General features: G+C 51.6%; 2 protein-coding genes across 8 annotated transcripts in view; one reads left to right on the plus strand and one right to left on the minus strand.

Annotated features, from left to right (window-relative positions):
* CABIN1 (calcineurin binding protein 1) overlaps positions 1-16,402 on the minus strand; it is a 157,961-nt gene extending 141,559 nt beyond the window's left edge. For 6 of the 7 annotated variants that reach the window (XM_032229942.1, XM_032229939.1, XM_032229937.1 and 3 more), the window contains exons 1-5: positions 16,167-16,402; positions 15,994-16,086; positions 3,409-3,522; positions 1,854-1,988; positions 456-636 (exon numbers count right to left, since the gene is read on the minus strand). In XM_032229942.1, the coding sequence (XP_032085833.1) occupies positions 456-636; positions 1,854-1,988; positions 3,409-3,522; positions 15,994-16,086; positions 16,167-16,169 (526 nt within the window). In that variant the 5' untranslated portion in view covers positions 16,170-16,402. Of the gene's footprint in view, positions 1-455; positions 637-1,853; positions 1,989-3,395; positions 3,523-7,987; positions 8,029-15,993; positions 16,087-16,166 lie in introns of those variants that run through there. The other variant, XM_032229941.1, reaches the window with a different exon arrangement.
* Positions 16,403-16,490: 88 nt separating this feature from the next.
* On the plus strand, positions 16,491-17,114 carry DDT (D-dopachrome tautomerase). The gene is made up of 3 exons (XM_032229944.1): positions 16,491-16,654; positions 16,745-16,920; positions 17,004-17,114. Exons 1-3 carry the CDS (start codon positions 16,547-16,549, stop codon positions 17,074-17,076), a joined length of 357 nt encoding a protein of 118 aa, XP_032085835.1. The 5' UTR covers positions 16,491-16,546; the 3' UTR covers positions 17,077-17,114.
* Positions 17,115-22,016: the final 4,902 nt, after the last annotated feature.

Raw genomic sequence — 22,016 nt, forward strand, 5'->3', positions numbered from 1 at the left:
ATCACATGATCCTAGGACATGGCATCTGTCATAAATACATGATGATTGCCAAGCACCTGAATTTTGATCATGTGACTGCAGGGACACTGTGACAGTTTTACGTCATGTTTTTCAACACTTGCAAATTTGAACAAGATGTTTATGATGGTTGTCTAGATTCCCCTGAGATTAAGGAAGCAATAGCAGAATAAATAAAGAAATAACACAATCATCTTCTGCATGAGTATCATCAGAGAGGGAGAGAACCTTTGCCATCATCTGTCCTTTTCTGTGGAATTAAGATATAAAGAAACTAAAAAAAAACCACCAGACATATTGAGTATGTTTCATAACCTGGAGGCATACATAGCTGCTGCGTTCTAGTCGTAATCAACCCTCCCAACTTGCAGTTTCCAAGACCGCTTGTTTCCAACACTACAGGAAATTCTAAATTAAGAAAAGCAGAAAGGACCTACTTGTGTAGTCGCTGAGGGTGTAGAGGACAGTGATGAGGTTATCTAAACAAGGCCAATGATCTGGATTACATGCAAGCCCTTCTTCAAAAGCATGCCGTGCCAGGGGCAGGCGAGTAAGCCGAAGGGCCACATGGCCAATTTTATACCATAGGTTGACATCCGTGGAGTCAAGTAGCACAGCCTGGGAAACACAGTAGACAAGGTTCTTCAGGTAAACTGGACCATCAGAGGCTGAAGGCTGCCCACTGGTTACACCCCCCACCCCCAAGGCTCTAGGGCACTGAGAGGACGGCAGCTCAGGATTGCAGGCGGCCAACAGTTTATGGCAAACGATTCATTTTGGTAGTGTAATTTCAGCTGACCTTTTGTAGAGAGAGGGGAACTAAAATTGATAGTGGAAACAAGTGTTCCAGGTCACTGTTCACTGCATCGACCCACTCTACCCTTCCCAGAAGAAAGCTGAAAACTGCCCTTCCACCCTCCCATCCTCACTACCAGGAAGCAAAGCAACATTTCAAAGTGCACAATCTAAGGAAAATTCTCAGATTGTAGTGTTTGCTAAATGCTAACATTTAGAATATTATTTCCAGATTGTAATTTTTTGAGATATTTACTAAACAATTATTTATTTACATCCACATTTAGTTACAGTAGCCAAGGGACTACAGTGCGAGTACAAATTAGTTGTTTGGCTGCCATCAATTGCTGTCCATTCAGTTCATGCTCATGCACTATCCAGTGTGCTCCCGAGGGGGTAATCTAGCTCCACACTCGGAAGTTCAATGGCATTCTGGAGCTTCATCTGGGACTTCTCCCTCCACCAAGGTCGCCTGTGTTCAGCCTTGCATTGGGGAAGATCCAGCTCTGGCTGGATTCACACACTGTATGAAATGCCATTATTTCCCCACCAATAGGTTTTTGGTACCTATTTATCTATTTGCATGTAGCATGCTTTCGAACTGCTAGGTGGATGGAAGCTGAGAAAGTGATGGGAGCTCACCCCAACACACAGTGCTAGGAGTTGAATCAGTGGAGCAAAGACCATCTCCAGGGTCTTTAAGGTACTGAGCCACCTCATCTCTTTACTCAACAATAATAAAAATAAACAACATATGGAATAAGAATTACTTTGGTATAAAAACTTCACAGGAGCAGAAAAGACTTACATGTTCAAAAGCAATGTCAACAGAACACCTATGCTTGAGACAAACACTGTAGGCAAAAATGAGAAAGGGGGGGCAACTACAACAGGTCTTACGCAAAGGAAAGGGACCTGGGCAATGAAGCCGCTGCAGCAGCCGAAGCAGGTGAGATCTCTCTCTTCCCCCCCTCCCCCGAGTCATCTTCTGCTTCAGTGTCAGCCTGTGTGGAACGGAGGGGAGAGGGAGAACGGTTCACCTCCAGGTAGAATTCCATAGCTGTCTCGATGTTGTCTCGCTGGGCAGCCAGCTGGGCCAAGTTCTTGTAAGTTGAATACTTCAGCATCAAGCCTGGATGCTTCAACCCCTCCCTCTCATCTCCAGATGCAACTGCCTGAAAATCAGAAGGAAGTGGTGGAAAATGTTTTGTCTGTAATAATGATTTAAAAGATCACCAAATGATCTTTCATGGCTGCTCCTTGAATTCAAGATATAAAACAAGACCTCCTATCCATTGCAGCCACAAATAAAGCTAGGAAGACTCGCCTTTCAAAGCCCCAAAGAGGATCTGAGGTTCTAGGAGGAACTTGCCATAGAAGCATTTCATACACACACACACACACCAGCTTCTAAAAGGGAAGAAATGCCCTTTCTTGTTCAGACGTTGGGGGAAAGACCAGGAAGAGGATGTATGGCAGCCCAGGCTGAACATTGGAAAGAAATGGCATGTGGGGTTGGAGATTGTTTTGACTGCTCACCAGCCCTGCTCTCCTGCTGATGGAGCTCCCTATGAATTGATCCCTATGGAAGGGATCCCAAGGGAAGAGGCAGCAGCTCAGCATGTTGCTGATTGTGCCTGCTGAGTGCCCCTTCCTGCTCATGGAACCAGCGAAGACCATAAGCACCTTTCTCTCTCTCTCATGTTAAAAAAAAATCAAATCAAATCAAATCAAAAATCAAAATTGACCTAGAAAGAAAAATACTCTAAAAGGCAACTGTCTCTAGTCTTCCCATGTAGGGAATCCCTGAAGTGGTTTTAGCTTGAAGATGCATCCAGAACCAAGCCCTTGCCACATAAGCAGTCATAGGAGTGATGCATCAGAATGGGTGGGGGCTGCAGGGGTAAAGAGCTGCCCTTGCAACTGAGGAACTCTGCAGAGGTCCTTCTAGAACCATTCGGACAGGTGCTCCCAGGTCCTCGCAGGAATGGGCTGTGCTGGGAAAGGACATTCCCAGGCCACTTCATCTCTCATCCTCCACCTGCTTCTATCTGGCTGGGACTATCAATGGCCACCCCGTCACCTGAAAAGCCAATGTCTTTAATAGTGGTTCTGAAGTACAGATTAGTTCCCATCTATCCCTTCTGTAAATGTCATTGCTAACTCATCAGGCTTCATCTTTTTCCTAGATTATCAATGGTTATAAAGAGATTCTTCGGATGGCAACCCACTAAAACAGGGGTCCCCAACCTTCGGGCTATAGTCTGTTCGGAACTGGGCCACAGCCTGTTCGGAACCAGGCCCACAAGTGGCAGGCGAGCACATGTGCACAGCTCCACTTGCACAAACAGCAGGCACTCGCAGCTCCATTTCTGCAAGCAGCAGCTGGGAGCGCCCACCCCTTGCACAAATGGAGGAGTGCCACAGAAGCATCCCCTCTCCCCCCCTCCCCGCTGAGCCAAGTCAGAAAGGCTTGGGATTGCTGCACTAAAAGATCTTCAGTGGCAGCAGAGCCAAAGATGCCACCTCCCAATTAGACCAAGAAGCTCCCCACCCCCACATCAAGCAGAAGAGAGACGTCCCTTCTTCACTGACTTCGCGCAACAGATGAGTCTCCAGCAGTTCGTGGTAGGCCTTGGCCGACTCTTCAAAGAGGTCATGTTTCTGAAGATCCAGTGCCTGGTGATAGAGGGCAAAGGCTTCTGCTTCCTAGAGAGCCAGAGACACAGTGCGCTTGATTAAACACCCCACTCTGAAAAAAGAACGTTCCTGCAACTCTGAAATCTTAAGAAGACATTACTTTAAGACGTTTTACAAGATGCACACATGCTCAGAAGAAACACACACTTTTGCGAGACTTGCTCAGCTATGAAAGGCAATAGGGCTGTTTTAAGTGGAATTCTTCAAGGCTTCACTCACTTCAGAGAAGGTGCCTGGGAGGCTCGGTTGCTTCTTTCAACTGCTGAGGATCTTCTGAATTTTCTTCCAGACATGTTTAGCAAGACAGTAATACAAAACTCCCCCCCCCCAAAAAAAATCACACCATACCAAGGCATGGTATGGTGTGATTCAGCAAGCAATTGACGAAGTAGATCACAACCTATCTCTTGGTAAGCTAGAAAAATGTAGGATAGACAGCATCACCATCAGATGGATTTGTAACTGGTTGACAAACTACACTTAATGAGTGGTCCTTAATGGTACTAACTACATCTACATGGAGGGAAGTAAGCAGTGGAGTATCACAAGGTTCCGTCCTAGGCCCAGTACTCTTCAATATCTTAATAAATGACTTAGATGAGGGAATAGAGAACAATGGCCTGTTTCATTTGTTCTAAATTGGATAAATCCATAAGAATAAATTCCAAATCTGGAGTACACAGTTCAAAAGTACACTTGTATATCTAAACCAAAGTATCTTAGTATCATCATATTAACAATCTTATAGAGCAGCAGCCCTCCAACATTGGGAGATGTTTTTCCGGTTCTATGGAGAGGCTTTTCTGTGGATCAGAGGGGATGTGGTTTTACTCATCCCATGTGTGCACAGGTGGGGTGTCACTCATTTGCACAGCCCGGTTTCTGGCGCACTGCAAACCAATGCCGGTCTGCGGTGCTGGTCTTCTTTGGAGCCCCTATCACATACAGTAAATCAGAATTCAGACATGCTTAAAAATTTGCAGAGATCCTTTTGAATTGTTATTTTTTTCTTCTTAAATATGACCTACACATGATCTATTCTCTACACATCTCAAACCAGATAAAGAGAATCCAATTACCATATTTTTCGGAGTATAAAATGCACCTAGTTTTTGGGGAGGAAAACAAGAAAAAAAACCTGCCTCTACCTTCCAGGAATTTGCCTCCTTGCAGCAAACAGCGTGCTTCAATTTCAGCACAGCCTGATTAGCACAAGCAGCTAATTTGTCGGTTGGATGGCCTCCTGATAATGCTGTTTCAGGCTCCTCATTTTTGGCCTCCACAACCCGTTTTCAGCCTCTGCACCAGAGGTTGTATTCAGTTGATTCGCACTGGTTTGCCCGAACTGGTGGCAGAAATTTTGCAATTCGGTGAACTGGTAGCGATGGCTGGCTGGCTGACCATGCCCCCGAACCAACCCCCTCTATCACCGGTTGCTCACCCGACCCATCCGATCGCTGCTTGCTTGCGCTGCCTCTTTGCATACCGGCTGTCAAAGAGGTGGGCGACTGGCCGCTGAAAAGTCCTCCGGTCGGTGAAAAAGTGGCTGCTGCTGCCGCCATCTTCTTCGTGCATACGCATCCCATTGCCTTGCAAGTCCGATTGGATGCTCATGTGCAAAGAATATGGTGGCGACAGCAGCCACTTTTTCATCTACCGGAGGACTTTTCAGCGGTCAGCCGCCCGCCTCTTTTACAGCCAATATGCAAAAAGGTGGCTGCTGGGAGGGTTCTTCGTCAGCCAGCCGCTTTCCAGCAGTGGCGGCTGGCTGGGGGCCACCAAAAACTCCGGTCAGCTTGCCTTCCAGATTGGGCCAACTGCCACGGAAGGTAAGCAACCAAAGAGGCGGTGGTGGGGAAAGAAGCGGGGAAATGTGGGCAAGTAGCGAAGGAAGGATGTGTGTAGATAGGGAAAATCCAAAAAAATTTCCTACCTTTTCCTGCGGCTAGTTGGGGGGCACATGACGGTGTGGGTGTGAGAGACATCAAGTTGGCCACACTCATTCAGTCACATGCCCCCCTACCTAGCCATGCCCACTGAACTGGTGGCAAAAAAAATTGAATCTCACCACTGCTATGCACCCCCCATTTTCGACCTCCACACACCCCATTTCCCGCCTGTTCTGGGCAACGGGGATCGGAATAGGTGGAAAATGGAGCACAAAGGTGGCACTAACAATCCCTACAGCCTGAAAGAGCTGATGGTTAGGAGGCCAATCCAACCGACAATCAGCTGCATGTGCTAACAAAACTGTGCTGAAACTAAAACAGGCTGTTTGCTGTAAAGAGGCAAATTGCTGGGAGGCAGAGCCAAAGGGTGGGGGCCAGTGGGTGGGCAGAACTACATTCGGTATATAAGACAGACTCAAATTTTCACCCTCTTTTAGGGAGGGAAAGTGCATCTTATACTCCGAAAAATACAGTTAATAAATGAGGCAAAAACTTGTTCATTTATATAATATATTTTTGACTTACTAGTTTAATTGGTTCTCTTTATGTAGTTTTAGGATCACATTTTAAGCTACATTTATGCAGAAAAATTCAAAAACTTTCACAAACTTTTAAGCACTACTGTACAGATGGTCCTTGTCAGGATTAAGAAATCAGGAACACGATAAAAGTGTGAAAGTTTAACGAGTTGAAACTAAACTCTGGCAAGATTGAGAGTGGCTCTGGGTTTGGGGTTTGTTAGCTCATGGAGAATGGTCCTGGATGGGGTGGCACTCCCCCAAACAAACACTGTGCATAATCTGGGGATTCTTGTGGACTTACGACTCCTGCTCAAAGAGCAGGTGGCGGTTGTGGCTAGGAGGGCCTTTGCACAACGGTGGGTTGTGCACCAGTTACACCCTTTCCTGGACCAACAATCCCTACTCACTGTCACTCATGCCCTAGTCACTTCCTGCCTTGACAATTGCATATGCGCTCTACAGGGGGCTGCCCTTGAAGAGCATCTGGGAGCTCCAGTTGGTACAAAATACAACTGGCTGCATGGTTTTGCGCAGACCCCGGTGTGCACATGTATCACCTCTCCTGCGGGAGCTGCAATGGCTGCTGATTTGCTTCCAGGTGCAATTCAAGATGCTGGTTGTCACCTTTAAAGCCGTTCATGGCTGCGGACCAGGTGATCTGAGGGACAGGTTCTTGCAGGTCACATCTACCTATCAGAGCAGAGAGGCAGTGAATGCTGCAGGTCCCATCCCCTAAGACAATCACCTGATAGGACCCACAAGAAGGGCCTTCTCCATAATGGTTCCCTTTCTCTGGAACATCACTCCCTCAGAAATTAGATCCCTACTCTAATGCTCTTCCGGAAGGCATTGAGAACCTGGTTCTGCCAGCAGTCCTGGAGAACCCAGAGCGGGATGGAGCGCATTAAATGGCTTGTGTGATCTGCTGTCACCAGGGCGGGAGGGGGGAGATGATTTTATTTGATTCTTTATTAGTTTTATTGTTTTAAATGAGGTTTTATATTCTGTAAGCTGCCTTGAGTCGCCATGTGCGAATAGGCAGCGATATAAATTCAATAAACAAACAAATAAATAAATAAAAGTATTAGAAATTTATTTTATGCTACCTATACACCAGAATCTAAACTACTAATGGACAAGGCAATTTGATGCCAGATAAAAGTCTCTGGATCTCTTACAGGGGCATAGAGACACCAAATTGATGAGTTTGACACCTCCCTCGTCTCCTCCCCGCCAGGCTCAGTCTGGCCATCTCCTACAGTTCTGAACTTACAACGGACCTACCTAGGAGCTACTTATGGTCCAGATTTGTTAACTTCCTGTTTTTGGCAAAACCGTGGCCACGGTGTTCACTTAACGACTGCAGTGGTCACTTATGACTGTCACATTCACTTAATGATTGCTGCAAAATGACTGGAAAATGTGGTCAGTCATAAGGTCATTCTGTTTTGCAACTGTCATGACTTATAATCATGATGGGCAGGTTCCATTATGATCTTATTGTGGATTATCAATCATCATTAAAACAAATCAATACTATATGAATAATTTCTCATTCATTTTACACTTTCAACATAATTAAATCAATCAATCAATCAATCAATCAATCAATCACAGGCTCTTTTAAAACCATCTTGAGAGAGTCCAATGAATATTCTGGTGGCAAGGAAGCAAGCAGATGACCATGTCTCTCATCCTATCACATCTGACAGCAGGCCAAGGCTATCTGGGCTAAACCAGCTATTCCCTCCCCTCTCGCACTCTGGGGCGATTTATTGATTTATTATCGATCTTCCACCAGGATCACTTTTGCAACAGTGCATTTGTTTGCCAAAACGGCTCATTTTATTCAATATTTATTATTTTCAGGAGGCCACATAACTTTCTGGACAATGCGTTAGCTACAGTAAAACCTTTTAGGTTCTAATCTAATCTAAAACCTGTGATTTTGGAAATAAATTGAGAGTCATGAGCCAAGGTTTGGAAAAAGGACATTGGTCTTACCTGAACGTCTATTTTCTGATGGGAGGAGGGAATGGTCACACATGGGTTTTATCACAGCCTGATTGGTCCAAGGCTGAGAGGAAATCTATAAATACCGGTGCCTGTCCATTGCTGGCCCAGATTCTCGAACATGAACGGTACAACTGAAAAACAAGAAACAACACAACAAACCCCGGGAAACACCCCCCGGGCCCTCCCCTTGGCACCGACAGAATTCAGGGCGGGTTGTGACCATTCCCTCCTCCCATCAGAAAATAGACCAACGTCCTTTTTCCAGAATGGGAGGAGGGAATGGTCACACGTGGGACATACCCAAGCTAGAGTCCCAGGGAGGGAGAACAGGAACTCTAGGGCCCAAGGGGAGCCTCAGCCGCCACCCCCTGTAGGACCCTGCGACCGAAAGACGCGTCCGCCGACGCGAAGCATCCAGACGATAATGCCGGATGAACGAGGTTGGAGTGGCCCAGGTAGCTGCCCGGCAGATGTCTTCAAACGGGGCCCTCGTGGCCCACGCTGCCGAGGTCGCCGCGCTCCTTGTAGAGTGCGCCGTGATGCCTGATGGAACCGGCCGCCCTGAGGTCACGTAGGCCTCCGAGATGGCCTGACACAGCCAACGGCCGATGGTAGCCGAGGACACCCTCGAACCCAGAGCTCCAGGTAGGAAGGAGACGAACAAGGCCTCAGACTTGCGGAAATCCTTGGTCCACCGGAGGTAGATCCGCAGGGCACGGCGGACATCCAGACGATGCCAAAGACGCTCCCTGTCAGTGGACGGACTCGGGCAGAAGTCGGGCAGGACGATCTCCTGAGCCCTGTGAAAGGGGGTATTTACTTTGGGGACGAATGCCGGGTCAAGGCGAAGGACCACTCTGTCCTGGTGAAAATGACAGAGGTCGTCCTTACAAGACAGGGCGCCCAGCTCGGATATACGCCGGGCGGAAGTGATGGCCACCAGGAAGACCACCTTCAGTGATAAGAAGCGCAAGTGCACCGAGCGGAGAGGTCCAAACGGAGCTCCCGTTAAGGTCTTGAGGACAAGCGGAAGATCCCACATGGGGAATCTATGAATGGGGGGAGGCCTGAGAGTAGCCGCCCCCTTGAGGAACAGCTTGACCAGAGGAGACTGGGAAAGGGAAGAAGACCCCGCCCCCCCCCAAGACAGAGGACAGAGCCGCCACTTGGCGTCGCAAGGTGTTTTGCGAGAGCCCGTCCTCCAGGCCCTTCTGAAGGAAATCCAAGACGTTGGGAATGGTGGCTCTGTCGGGAGAGATGCCCTTGGGGGAGCACCAGCGGGCGAACGCTGCCCAGGTGGAGTTATAAATGCGGGTCGTCGAGGGGCGACGTGCCGCCTCGATGGTGCGAATGACCCCGGAAGATAGATGAGCCCCCCCTAGAAGCCACCGTTCAAGAGCCAAACAGTCAGCTGAAGCCACTGAGGCTCTGGGTGAATCAGGGCCCCCTGCCGTAAGACCACCTCCCCTTGCGGGATCCTCCACGGGGAAGTCACCGACAGCTGAACCAGGTCCGCAAACCAGGGCCTCCTGGGCCAAAACGGGGCTACCAGAATGACCAAGGCCCCTTCCGTCACAACCTTCCTGACGGTCCCCGGGATGAGTGGAATGGGGGGAAAGACATAGAGAAGGCCCGGGGGCCACCGGCTCCTGAGGGCATCCGTGCCCTCCGCCGAGCTGGATTGGAAACGGGTGAAGAAACGCGGGAGTTGTGTGTTCTCGGGAGACGCAAACAGGTCCACCCGGGGGGACCCGAACCGACGACAGATCTCCCGGAACAGCGACGGGTGGAGTTGCCACTCGCCGTTGTCCAGAGTTGCTCGACTGAGCCAGTCCGCCTGGACGTTGGAGAGTCCCGAGATGTGCTCCGCCACCAGAGACTGTAAGTGTTTCTCCGCCCACGACCCCAATCGCAGAGCCTCCAGCCAGAGGGCTCTCAAGTGGGTCCCGCCCTGACGATTGATGTGCGCCTTGGTGGCCACATTGTCCGTCAGGAGGAGAACGTGGCTCCCTTCCACCGAGGAGCGAAAGTGACTCAGGGCCAGACGCGCGGCCTTCAGTTCCAGCCAATTGATGTTGTGACGGAGGTCCGAGGCCGTCCATCTGCCCCGAGCCATCCGAGAGCCCACCAGGGCCCCCCACCCGAACAGACTCACGTCCGTGGTGACGGTCACCCTGCTCGGCTCCCAGAACAAACACCCACGCTGGATGGCCGGGGAGAGCCACCACACCAGGGATGCACGGACCCCCGCCGAGATGCGGAGAGTCCGAAGGGAATTGCTCATTCGTCCCCTCTGATAGGGGATAAGCTCCCATTGAAGGGGCCGAAGATAGAGTCTGGCCCAGGGGACAATCCCTATGCAAGAGACCATCTTGCCCAATAACTGCGACAGAGAGGATGGAAACGGAGCGCTTTGTGCGAATGCTCTCCGCCAGCCGACGAAGGCTGACCTGCCTCTCCCGAGACAGACGCACCTCCCCCAACTTGGAATCTATGACTGTCCCCAGATGCAGAATGCGAGTGGAGGGAGTGAGATGGCTCTTTTCGAAGTTTACCGAGAACCCCAGGGCCTGGAGGCTTCGAATGGTAATCCGAAGATCTGAAACGGCCTGAGACAGGGAGCCCGCCTGAAGCAAGACATCGTCTAAATAACATTGGAGGCGGACCGGGACCGATCTCAGATGGGCCGCCAGAGCAGCCAGGACCTTTGTGAAGGTCCTCGGGGCCGAGGCCAGGCCGAAGGGAAGAGCCCTGTACTGGTAATGGTGGGGCCCGTGGGAGAACCTCAAGAACCGGCGATGAGCGAGCAGGATGGGAATGTGAAGATAGGCCTCCGTGAGATCCACGGAGGCCAGGAAATCGCCTTTCCTGATGCCCTGAAGGATGGACTTGAGCGATGACATTTTGAACCGCCTGTAGACCAGAAACCTGTTCAGGCGCTTGAGGTCTAGAATTGTTCTCCAACCCCCCGTGCTCTTCGGGACCACGAAGAGATTTGAGTAGTGGCCCCGGCCCCGTTCCCCTGCGGGAACCGCCCCCACCGCTTGGATTTCGAGGAGGTGGGCGATCGCCTGACTCATCAGGCGGCGGCGCTCTCGACCCCGGGATGGAGGGAACGACCGAAAGAGATTTGGAGGAGTGAAGAGAAATTCTAACCTGAGCCCGTAACGAACCGTGGCTCGGACCCAGGCGTCCGACGTGATGTCGTCCCACCAGTCCGCATAAAGAGCGAGGCGGCCGCCGATGGGATGACTCGGGTTCGAGTCACTTCCCCCTGCGGAAGGGACGGCCGCCTCCCCCCCGAAAGGGCCGCCGAGCCTGGCCCTGGAATTGGCTCCTGTCCTGGAAGGGCTGCCCCAAGATCTGCCTGTCAGAAGAGAAAGAAGAGAAGCGCTGGTTATAGCCGAAGCTAGGGGCCCTATACCGTTGCCTACGGAAGGGACGTGACTTGTTCTCGGCCTTCTTAACCGTGGAGGGGAGGACCTTCTTCTTATCCTTATTCTCCACGAGGATGCGAGTAAGGGCCTCCCCAAAGAGATCGGGCCCTTTGAAGGGGGCAGCCGCCAAATCCCATTTCGCTTTGTTATCCATTTGCCAATGGCGCAACCATAGGAGCCTACGGGAGGTGACCGAGGTGGCCAGGGCGCTAGAAGCAAACTTGACCGTATCCAAGGTCGCGTCAGCTGAGAACTGACACGCTGCCAGAATCTTGACCAGATCCTGATGGATCCGGTCTTCCTGTATGGGAATGAGTGCCTGCAGCTTCTTGAGCCACATGACCGTGGCACGATTAAAGTACGAAGCTGAAGCCGCCGCCTTAATGGCCCACGCTGTGGCGTTGAAGTTCTTCCGCAAAGTAAGCTCTGCGCGCTTATCCTCCGGCTTCCACCAGGGAGGAGGACACCAATGCGGCCACAGGGATGTCAACCCTCGGGAGCTGAATGGCCTGAGCAAAGGTTTGCTCCATGTTATAATGCCGACGGTCGGTACTGCCTGGAGAAGAGAAATTAGAAGGTTTAGCCCACTGGTTGGTCAGAACCTCTAGGAACAAGGGAGGGGCAGGGATCTCTTCCTTGTTGGTGGCCGTGGCAGAGAACATGACCATGTCGGGATCCCTTGGGGGGGGCACAGAAGGATCCCCAGTTCCGACCTTGGTGGTGTGCCTCGCCTTATCCAAGAGAACTTTAAACAAGGTGGGCATAAATAGGACCTTAGAAGAAGGTTCCTCCGAAACAGTGGTATTCTCATCATCTGAGAATCCCACCTCCTGGGGTAACTCCCCCCCCCAGGAAGGAAGTCTCTGAGCCCTGTTCAGCCCCCCATGCCTAGAGTAAAGAGAGCCTTTGTCCCGCTGGGCAATACCCCGAGTGATGGCCAATGTTCCCTCTAATTTTTTTTCAGTGTGAGCGGAAAAGTAGAGTGTGTGAGCGGCACAGTTTCATGCCTGAGCACCTAAGAGAGCCACAGTTTGAACTGCTGTCGCGTCTGCTGGACATTTGCGCAACATTCCAAGCGTCAAGCGCCAATTGCGAGCGAGGTTTGAACCCGATGAATGCCAGGCATGAAAAGTGCCACTCAAACACTATACTTTTCCGCTCACCCTGAAAAAAAAAAAAGGCTCTCTGCTCAGCTTTTACATTGTTAGATTGGCTAGAGAGAGACATGGCACCAACAGGGTCCTGGGTCCTGGCATTTTGCAGGCAACCTGTCCTCTCATATTCTTTGGAATGCAACCCATCACGTGTGAATTAGATTTTGCCAATTATCCTATTAAAAGATAATCCTATTATTCTAAAATACGACTAACTCAATATTAAAAACTGTAAATATTTGATGCTGATAAATAATAGCAGTAATTGTTATTTAGTATGAGTAAAATCAGTATTGATATATCAATATAATATCTATCAAAATTGACAATAAACACTAAAATAACAATACAAATATATAATGTGAAATATAAATGTAATAAATATAATATATAAATGCAACATAAATGTAATAAAATAATTTATCATGAAACTCTCCCCCTTTAAAGTAGTAAGATCAATTAAATAGTCTAGCAAGTTTGGACAATATGCTATATGTTATGTTACTTAAGAATATATATACCTCAGAGTCAGATACAACATCCACATCATTTCCAACTGAGTCAATAAAATCATATGCCATGCCAAAACTATTTTAAATAAAGATATGAAATTAATCAAGTATTGCATTTATTTTTCAAAATGAATGTACATTTTTTTATTATTTAAGTTTTGTACCCTATCTTTTCTAACGTTAACTTTAAAAAGATGTTACATCAGACTACAATACAAGTAATTAAATGAAGACTAAAATAAGTGTTTTGGCATATTGAGCTTTTTATATTTCTTTCTAATATTTCTTCCTTAGTTGAGAACTTCCTCCTCAGCTTACTTACACATTAACTGTTTGTTGCTTTTATGGTTTATTCATTCACTGCTCCATCTTCAGTTTTTTTCACAGGGGGAGGGCTTCCTTCCTTCCTTCCCTCCCTCCCTCCACTCCTTTGGCCACCAATTTTGATCCAATTCTCTCTCTCGCTCGCTCTCTCTCTCTCTCTCTCTCTCTCTCTCACACACACACACACACACACACGTTATTTGGGGGGGGGGTTGAATTACTCCGCCTCACTGCGCAAAGTCGGCTCAGCATGTGTTCGGCCCCCACTTACGCCGAATCAAATCCGCGGCCGGCGGGACCAAGGCAGGGGTTGCATTTCAAAGCCGCCAGTCCTCTTGTTTCTTCTCCTTCACCAGCAAAGCTCCCGCTGGCTTCCCGGCCCATGGCTTTGGCGTTTCTCCCTCCACGCGGAGCCCCTGAGCTGGCTCCCGCGTTATCCCTCCCCCTTCCTCCTCTGCCGTGCTTTTGAGGCCGCGGGAGCTAGTAGGAAAGCGGCCGAGCCCTCCGCCGCTTTCCTACTAGCTCCCGCGGCCTCAAAAGCACGGCAGAGGAGGAAGGGGGAGGGATAACGCGGGAGCCAGCTCAGGGGCTCCGCGTGGAGGGAGAAACGCCAAAGCCATGGGCCGGGAAGCCAGCGGGAGCTTTGCTGGTGAAGGAGAAGAAGCAAGAGGACTGGCGGCTCATCAAAACAAGTCTGGGGAGGTCCTTTGCGGGCGGCCTGTTCTAGCTGCCTGCAAAGGACTTCCCCACGTTTGCTTTGGTAGAAATCTCTGCGCGGCAGTTAGAAACTTCTGCGCGGGGATTTCTTTCCATGTGCGCGGCCGCGCACGCGCGCACCTTAGAGGGAACAGTGGTGATGGCTGCAGAAATAAGCCTCTTAATCCCTTCAGGGAGATTATCCAGATCCTCCACATCCCCATAAGTAGAAGCAGGGCCCTGAGGGGCCAACCTTTGGGGGGAAGAGGGGCCTCTGGACGTGCCCTCCAGAGGATCATCTATGGGGGATGGAGAACGCCCCCTCCTGGAGAAGGCCCGCAACCTACCAGGGGAGCTGCATGAAGAAGCCGGGCTAAAACCTCTAAGTAGAGACCTTTCTGAAATGGGCCTAACAGGGGACCTGGATCTGTCCCCAGATAAAGACTTGGAGGACTGGGCCTGCCTTTCAGCCCTGGCAGGTCCTTTCCAGCGCCCTATGGCGAGCTGCCTCATCCCTAGAGACAGAACTGGAGGGGCGCCTTGAAGAAAGGGGTCTCTGAGGGGGAGCCCTCCCCCCCACCTCCTGATCCAAGGCCTCCTCACTCCCAGTAGGGCCTGCCCCCTGCCCCTGGGGAATCTCCGCTCCCTCGTCCATGCCCCACTCACGTGTCCGACGAAAGGAGCAGGAATCGGCCTCCAAAGTCCCACCTGAGACCAGGGCCTGAAGCCTGTGGGGAGACCTAGGCTCAAGGCCTCTCACTAGGCCGCACTAGGCCCGTCGATAAGGGCCAGGCCTCACGCACGTGGCAGCCTCCAAAATGGCCGCCAGAACTCCGTGCGCGGGAGAAAAGGGCTGGAAATAATCACCAGCAGCCCAGCCAGGCTTTTCTAGCCGGCGTTACTTTAAAATGAGCAGGGAGAGCAGCTCTCCTCCCCCTGCTCTGTCTCCCCGGCAACACAAACAAAAGAAGCCTGCAGCGAGGCCCCTCCGGAGCGATCTGCTCGCTGGAGCCTCGAGGCTTCAAAGTTTCACTTTAACTTTCCTGCTGCAAAAACAGCCGCTTCAAGGCAGTTTGAATGAAGCGCTCGCACCCCCGCACGGGGGGGGGGGACACGACTAGTGCCCCACTGGGCTCTCCCCCAGCCGCCGGAGGCAGAGATCTGTCCCTTGGGGCCGCAGCAGATCAATTTAGAATTTAAAAGGATTTAAAGTGCCCAATTAGCCAAATAGGAATCAGATTGAATAGAACTCACCCAAAAGGAGAAAACAAATAGAAACCTATCAAACTACTCTACAGCTTGGACCAGGCTGAGAGAGAATCTGGGCCAGCAATGGACAGGCAGCGGTATTTATAGATTTCCTCTCAGCCTTGGACCAATCAGGCTGTGATAAAACCCACGTGTGACCATTCCCTCCTCCCATTCTGGAAAACATTGTTCCACACTCCCTTCTGCCCCCATCTAGCCTCTGATTAGAGTAACAAATAATCAAGTGAAGATAATCAATAACCGGAGCAGTACTTGGAGGCCTCATTTGGTGGCTCAGAGACTATCATCTACCTATTTCATAGGTGGCAAACATGAAAAAAACCCAATACAACGTAATTGTTGTTTATCAGGCCGACGGAGCTCAGCAGACGTTTTGGGCCTTTAACCAGCACGGTTTCCTTGAGCCCTCAGACCCGCCGCCAGCGAGGCCAGAGAAGGGGCTGCTAGGAAGAATCCGCCACCCAAATGGAGGTTAGCGGCCCACTGACTTCCGCGTCTCTCAGAACCAGCTACCCCGGCTGGGCGCCTCCGAGGACGGGGAGCGGGGGAGCCTCGCGAACCACACAAGGCCGCGAGCGGGGGAGGCCCTCCGGACGAGTCACCTGCGCCTCCTTGGTCTGCGACTTGTGGCTCTTGAGGGTTCCCTCGGGGTCGTCCTCCACGGCCGAGCTGGCGTTGAGCGCGGCGATCCGGATCTGCGGAGAGAGCAACGCTCAGCCGCGGAGTCCCCCCGGGAGCCCCCGCCCCCCCCCCTCCGCCCCCGCGAGACACGGACCATGCTGGCCGAAGCCGAGATCCCAGCCGCCGCCGCCGCGCCACTGGGCAGCAAGACGGACGCCTATTGGCTGCCGACTACCCAAGCGCCCTGCGAGGGGCGCGGCCACACCACGGGCGGCATCTTCGGGCGAGATCGGAGGGCCTCGGAAACGCGACTCGGGGCGTTTATTTTAATTAACGTTGTCCATAAAAGCGCGAAATATAAGCTCTTCTTTTGTTTAAAGGGGCCGCAGGGCAGACGCCCCAAAGGCTCGGCATGGTTTACTATAAAGAGGAAAGGCGGAGCGACTCAGGGGCCTCCCGCGCCAACGCCCCTCCCGCCGCGGGAGGCGGGGCTGGCGGGGCGGCCAGGCTCCCGCCTGCGGAGCGCCGCACAAGATGCCCTTCCTAGAGCTGGAGACCAACGTGCCGGCGGCGCAGCTGCCCCGTGACCTGCCCGGCCGGTTGGGCGCCGCCGCCGCCGCCATCCTGGGCAAGCCAGAGGAGGTGCGCGGGGTCGGGGGGGGGCCTGGGATCGGAGGGGGCGAGGGGCGGCGGTCCCCTCCGTCCCCGGCTGACCCGCCCGCTTCCCCGCAGCGAGTGGTGGCGACGGTGAAGGGAGACCTGGCGCTCTCCATGGGCGGCTCGACGGCGCCGGGCGCGCTGCTCTCGGTCTGGGCGGTGGGCGCGGTGGGCTCGGCCGAGCAGAACCGGACGCACAGCGCGCGCTTCACCGAGTTCCTGGCCGGCGAGCTGGGTCTGGGCGCCGACAGGTGAGCCGGGCGGGGTGGGGTGTGTGTGCGGGCGGGCGGGCGGTAGTCGGCCGAGGGTCTCTGACTTTGCGCTCCTCCCGCAGGATCCTGATCCGCTTCCACCCTCTGGAGCCCTGGCAGGTGGGCAAGAAGGGGACAGTGATGACCTTCCTGTGAGAGGAGATCTCCCCCACACAATAAAGCGCTGCACCCACCGCCTCCGCCTCTTCCTCGGGGCCGAGGGCGTAGGGAGCGGGGAGGGCACCCAGCCACGCCGGCCCTTGGCCCGGGGAGAGCAGAGGCGCCGCATCGGTTATGGCCCAGGAGCGCGGAGGCGCCGGGCTCTCCCTGGGCGCCTTCCAGCTTGGGAAAGGAAGGAGCCCGGTGGGCGGGCGGGGGTCCGCGAGTCTCCCTGATTCTCCCCGCCTTTCCCCGGGGAGCCTCCGGCCGTGGCTGATGTGAGAGTGGAAGGAGTCGCGGGCCCAGCCGGCTTTCATGGGAGAAGGAAGCGCAGTCGGGGCTGTGCCTGGCCTTGAACTCGCCTCATCGTAACCGGCGTTTCGGCTTCCATAGACTTCTGGGCAGGCTGAGACGCCCGTTGCAAGCCATTGGGCCCGCTTCGTCAGGTGACGGCCGGGGTGTGTGTGCAAAGAAGGCAGGGATTCCTGAGAGGTGGAAACAGCCTTTGCGCCCCTTGGTCCCACAGCCTTGCTCCAGCCCCAGAGAGAGCCGGTTCACTCCCAGAGGTGTGATCGGGAGCCTGAGGAGGGGCACAGGGTCTCCCGCACAGCCCCTTCCCCTCAGCCTTGCCCTCTCCAGCAGGCCTCGGCTTCTGAGCTCCCCGTAGGCTCTTCTTCTCTGGCCTCTTCAGGTTTACACCAAGGAAGGAAGAGCAGAGCAGACTCTGTGTGTGTGTGCATGTATCCCTTCAACAGATTAACAGAATTGTAAGGGACCTTGTAGGTCATCTAGTCCAAACCCCCACCCCTCAGCAAGAGACTGTGTGTCTGTGTGAATCCTCTTTAACAAATCCATTTTATTTATTATGGGTTTTAGCAAATCCCTTTAATCTATACCTTGAAATCTATAGCCACAGTTCTCTCCCTGTAAGACAGCAGTTCTCAACATGTGGGACGCGACCCCTTTGGGGGTTGACTGACCTTTTCACAGGGGTCGCTAAGACCATTGGAACTCTAAACTTTAGAATCCCCCTTGCGTTCCTCGAAATCCCCCACGAATGGCCTCCGGAGTCATCGCTGGCCGCGCAGAGGGTCACCACTGCTCCACACCGTGGAAGACATAGGTATGCATGCACACCCCGTACAATTACAGCCTCAGAGACTTTGTAATGGGGGTAACTTGTCGCGCGCCCAGGCTTCTGCAGAAGTTGCCCTCCAAAGCTCTTTGAAGCTCTTCGAAGCCCTCCAAGGGTGCTGCCAGGTACTTTTAAGAGTGAGTGATTAAGTGAGAGAGACAGACAGACCAGGGGTGGGTTGCTCCCTCTTTGGTTTGAATGTGGGCGTGCGGGTGGTTTAGTGGTTCACCTTTGCTAGTTTGGGTGGGTGGAGAATGGAGGCATACAATAGTCGAGGGCGAAGGTGCTTCCCTTCGCCCTTGGTGGCAGAGGTTCCTTTTCACAAGCCTCCTTCCTTTCTCTGCCTGCCCGAATGAACGAAGGAGGTGTTGGCAGCAAACTGCCCGCTGGCCCGCATTCAAACCAGCCCGTCCCCTCCTGTCTTTCGGCATGGGCTCTCTGGAGGGGGAGGGAGGTTCTTTCCTTCCCCCTGTGACTGGAATACAGACATTTTCACAGCAGCGGCAGAAACACAATCCCAGTCAGTCAATTCCAGCTCTCCCTTCCCCAAGCATGTCTTGTTGCTGCTGGAACCGCTTTTGCTGAATTCGGCGTGGTGGCAATGGCAAGAAGTGGCTGCCAGCGAAGCTCTCAGTGATAGCAAAAATCCCGCCACCGCACCAGATTCAGCAAAAGCGGCTCCAGCAACAACGGGACCAATAAGGGGTGGGAAATCCATGCAGTGGGAAGAAAACGCATGCATTCCCCACCCCCTCCATTGGAAATGAGGCAACTGTCAAGAGAGAAGAGGGCAGTGCACGCCACATGGGCTTGTGCAGCAGCCAAAGAACAGGAGGCGAGGTGACCACTGTGTGCGTGCGTGTGTGTGTGTGTGAGAGAGAGAGAGAGAGACAGACAGAGGCACAGAGAGAGGAAGGGAGGTAGAGACAGACACACAGACAGAGATGGGGAGGGAGGAGAGAGACAGAGATACAGAGAGAGAATTAGAGACAGGAAGGGAGGGGAGAGAGACAGATACAGAGAGAGAATTACAGAGACAGAGAGGGAGGGAGGAGAGAGACAAAGCCACACAGAGAGAGACACAGAAAGCGAGAGAAAGAAAGGAAGACTTGGTGGCTGTTTTGTTTTTTCTTTTCTTTGTTTCTTTTTAAAAGAAAGACACTTTTTCCACTTAGAGCAGGGAGCTTGCTCTTAAACTTCCCAGACAAAATTTCATTTATTTGTAATTAGAAATAAATATTTCACAATATATAATTACATATTGTTTTTGTGATTAATCACTGCTTTAATTATGTTCAGTTTATAACAAAATGCATCCTGCATATCAGATATTTACATTATGATTCATAATAGTCAATTCAATTCAATTTAATTTATTGAGTTTGTATGCCACCCTATTCCCGAGAGACTCAGGGCGGCTCACAGTAAAAAAGGGAGGGGATACAAAAAATAAAATAAAAACAACAATTTAAAATTCTACAACAGCCATAATCTTGGATGGGGCTGGATAGTTCAACAGCCCCAGGCCTACTGGAACAGCCAGGTCTTAACCGCTTTGCGGAAGGCCGGAAGGGTAGTAAGGGTCCGGATCTCCACGGGGAGATCGTTCCTCCCCCGAGGAGTCACCAGCCGACATTGGCCGGCAGATGGAATTCGGAGGAGGCCTAATCTGTGGGATCTAATAGGTCTTTGGGAGGTAACTGGCAGGAGGCGGTCTCTCAAGTACCCAGGTCCAATACCATCAGGGGTGGGTTTCAACCAGTTCGCGGCGGTCCCTGCGAACAGGTTGGTCGGCGAACCCGGAAGTAAGTAACTTCCGGGAACGGCGAAGGGCCCATCCCCCCGCCCGTGCTCCTTACCCGGTTTTGACGAATTCTGCGCTTCCACGCATGCGCAGGATGCATACAGCGCCTGCGCGATCCTCCAGGAGCAGCTGGAGCATTGCACAGACGCTAGTACGCATGCGTGCGCCGTGCACGAGGACGCCGCCGGCCCCATTCCAACCAAACCGGTTGGAACGGGGCGAGAAACCCATCCCTGAATACCATGTAGGGCTTTAAAAGTAACGACTAGCACCTTGAAGTGTGTCCGGAGACCAATAGGCAGCCAGTGCAGCTCGCAGAGGATAGGTGTAATGTGGGTGTACCGAGGTGCACCCACAATCACTCGCGCGGCTGCATTCTGGACAAGCTGAAGTCTTCGAACACTCTTCAAGGGCTGCCCCATGTAGAGCGCGTTACAGTAATCCAGTCTTGAGGTGACGAGGGCATGAGTGACTATCCAAAGGGCCTCCCGGTCCAGGTAGGGCTGCAGTTAGTGCACCAGGCGAACCTGGGCAAAGGTCCCCCTGGTCACAGCCGACAGATGATGTTCTAGAGTCAGCTGCGGATCCAGGAGGACTCCCAAATTGCCAGCCCTCTCTGAGGGGCGTATAATTTCACCCCCCAGGCTGAGAGATGGAATAGCTGGACCATCTTTGGGAGGGAGAGTAGTAAAATTACAGTTATAGAGTAACAACGAAAACAATTTTATGGTTGGGGTCCCCACAACATGAGGAACTGTATTAAAGGGTCGCAGCATTAGGAAGGTTGAGAACCACTGTTGTAAGAGAATGTAAAGAGGGCCCTGCTGCTTCTTTGGTGGCTTCTTTGCCAGTTTCAGTAGGAGAGATAAACTGGGACTGATTACCTGCACCCAGAGCCACCCTGAGCCAGAGGCTGGGAGGAAAGCAGCGCAAGGCCTGTAGGGACCATATGAGGCAAAGGGGGGGGGGGGGGCAGATAGGCAGGGATGGGGTTCCTGCAGCATCCCTGCAATGTCATCAGAGCATATGACTGCAGTTGCTCTGCAGGGGCCATATATTCGAAATGGGGTCCTAAGTAGCTTTTGGGGAGGAGCTGTCATAACTTGGAACAATTACGGTGTCGAGTAGTACCTGTACTGTCCACTCTTGTATTCTTATCCAGCAGCCATCAAAAATAATGTCTCTCATTCCTCAGCCTGGAAACATCTGATCTCCGTGGAAGAATCCTAAGCAGGATTGTAACAGCATGTGAAATACAGAATATTGTTTGCATACTTTGTTATGGCACTTTGCAGCTCCATTTTGGTCCCCTGCAAGATTTTCTTCTGTCATTAATTGCTGGTTTTATAGTTATTTATTCACCAAAGTATTTTTCCTTTTACCCCGTGACTCCTAAGTTTGTTCAAGAACCTTTGAGAAAGGACTTTGAAATTAAGTCAACAATGTCTCTTGGGTCCCACTTGGGTGCTCTAAAAATAATGCTTAGTTAGATCTTCTAATTGCAGAAGCCATTGATCTTTTTAGCTTGATCTTTATAATAATTTTATATCAGTCATATTTGGATTCCTGCTTAATCATTGAAGCCTTCCCGTGTCTCTTTCGTAGAGGTAGTTTAAAGGCAAGAAATATTTTTTTTCCTGAGGACCAGCAACTTCATATTTGATTGATAAGAACTTCAAGCAGAGCATCATGCAGACCTTTACTGCTAAATTAAAAATAAACCAAAGTACTGAACTTGTTCATGCTCTGTGTGTCTCCCCTGTTCAGACTCAATTTGTGATAAGATTGCTTCAGCTCTCTACCTTCCAGAGTGAACAACTGAGGCAGAGATTCACGTGGAATCCCAGCCTAGAGCAAGTTTGAGCTGTGGGCAAAGTTGTTGAAAAAACACTTGTGTTGTTCTCATCAGCTTCACCACACCTACAGCCTGTGAAGATCCTCCCCCTGTACCTTCACCTGTATACTTCTTGCCTACCTTGTCCTATCACAGCAGAACAG

This window comes from Thamnophis elegans, chromosome 13 (assembly GCF_009769535.1).
Source record: "Thamnophis elegans isolate rThaEle1 chromosome 13, rThaEle1.pri, whole genome shotgun sequence".
Taxonomy (NCBI): Eukaryota; Metazoa; Chordata; class Lepidosauria; order Squamata; family Colubridae; genus Thamnophis; species Thamnophis elegans.

Bases quoted from the DNA above. Each gene is read 5' to 3' on its own strand.
- DDT (XM_032229944.1), top strand. From the start codon at position 16,547: ATGCCCTTCCTAGAGCTGGAGACCAACGTGCCGGCGGCGCAGCTGCCC. The intron at 16,655-16,744 runs GTGCGCGGGGTC...GCTTCCCCGCAG, and splicing joins TCCTGGGCAAGCCAGAGGAG to CGAGTGGTGGCGACGGTGAA. The intron at 16,921-17,003 runs GTGAGCCGGGCG...CTCCTCCCGCAG, and splicing joins CTGGGTCTGGGCGCCGACAG to GATCCTGATCCGCTTCCACC.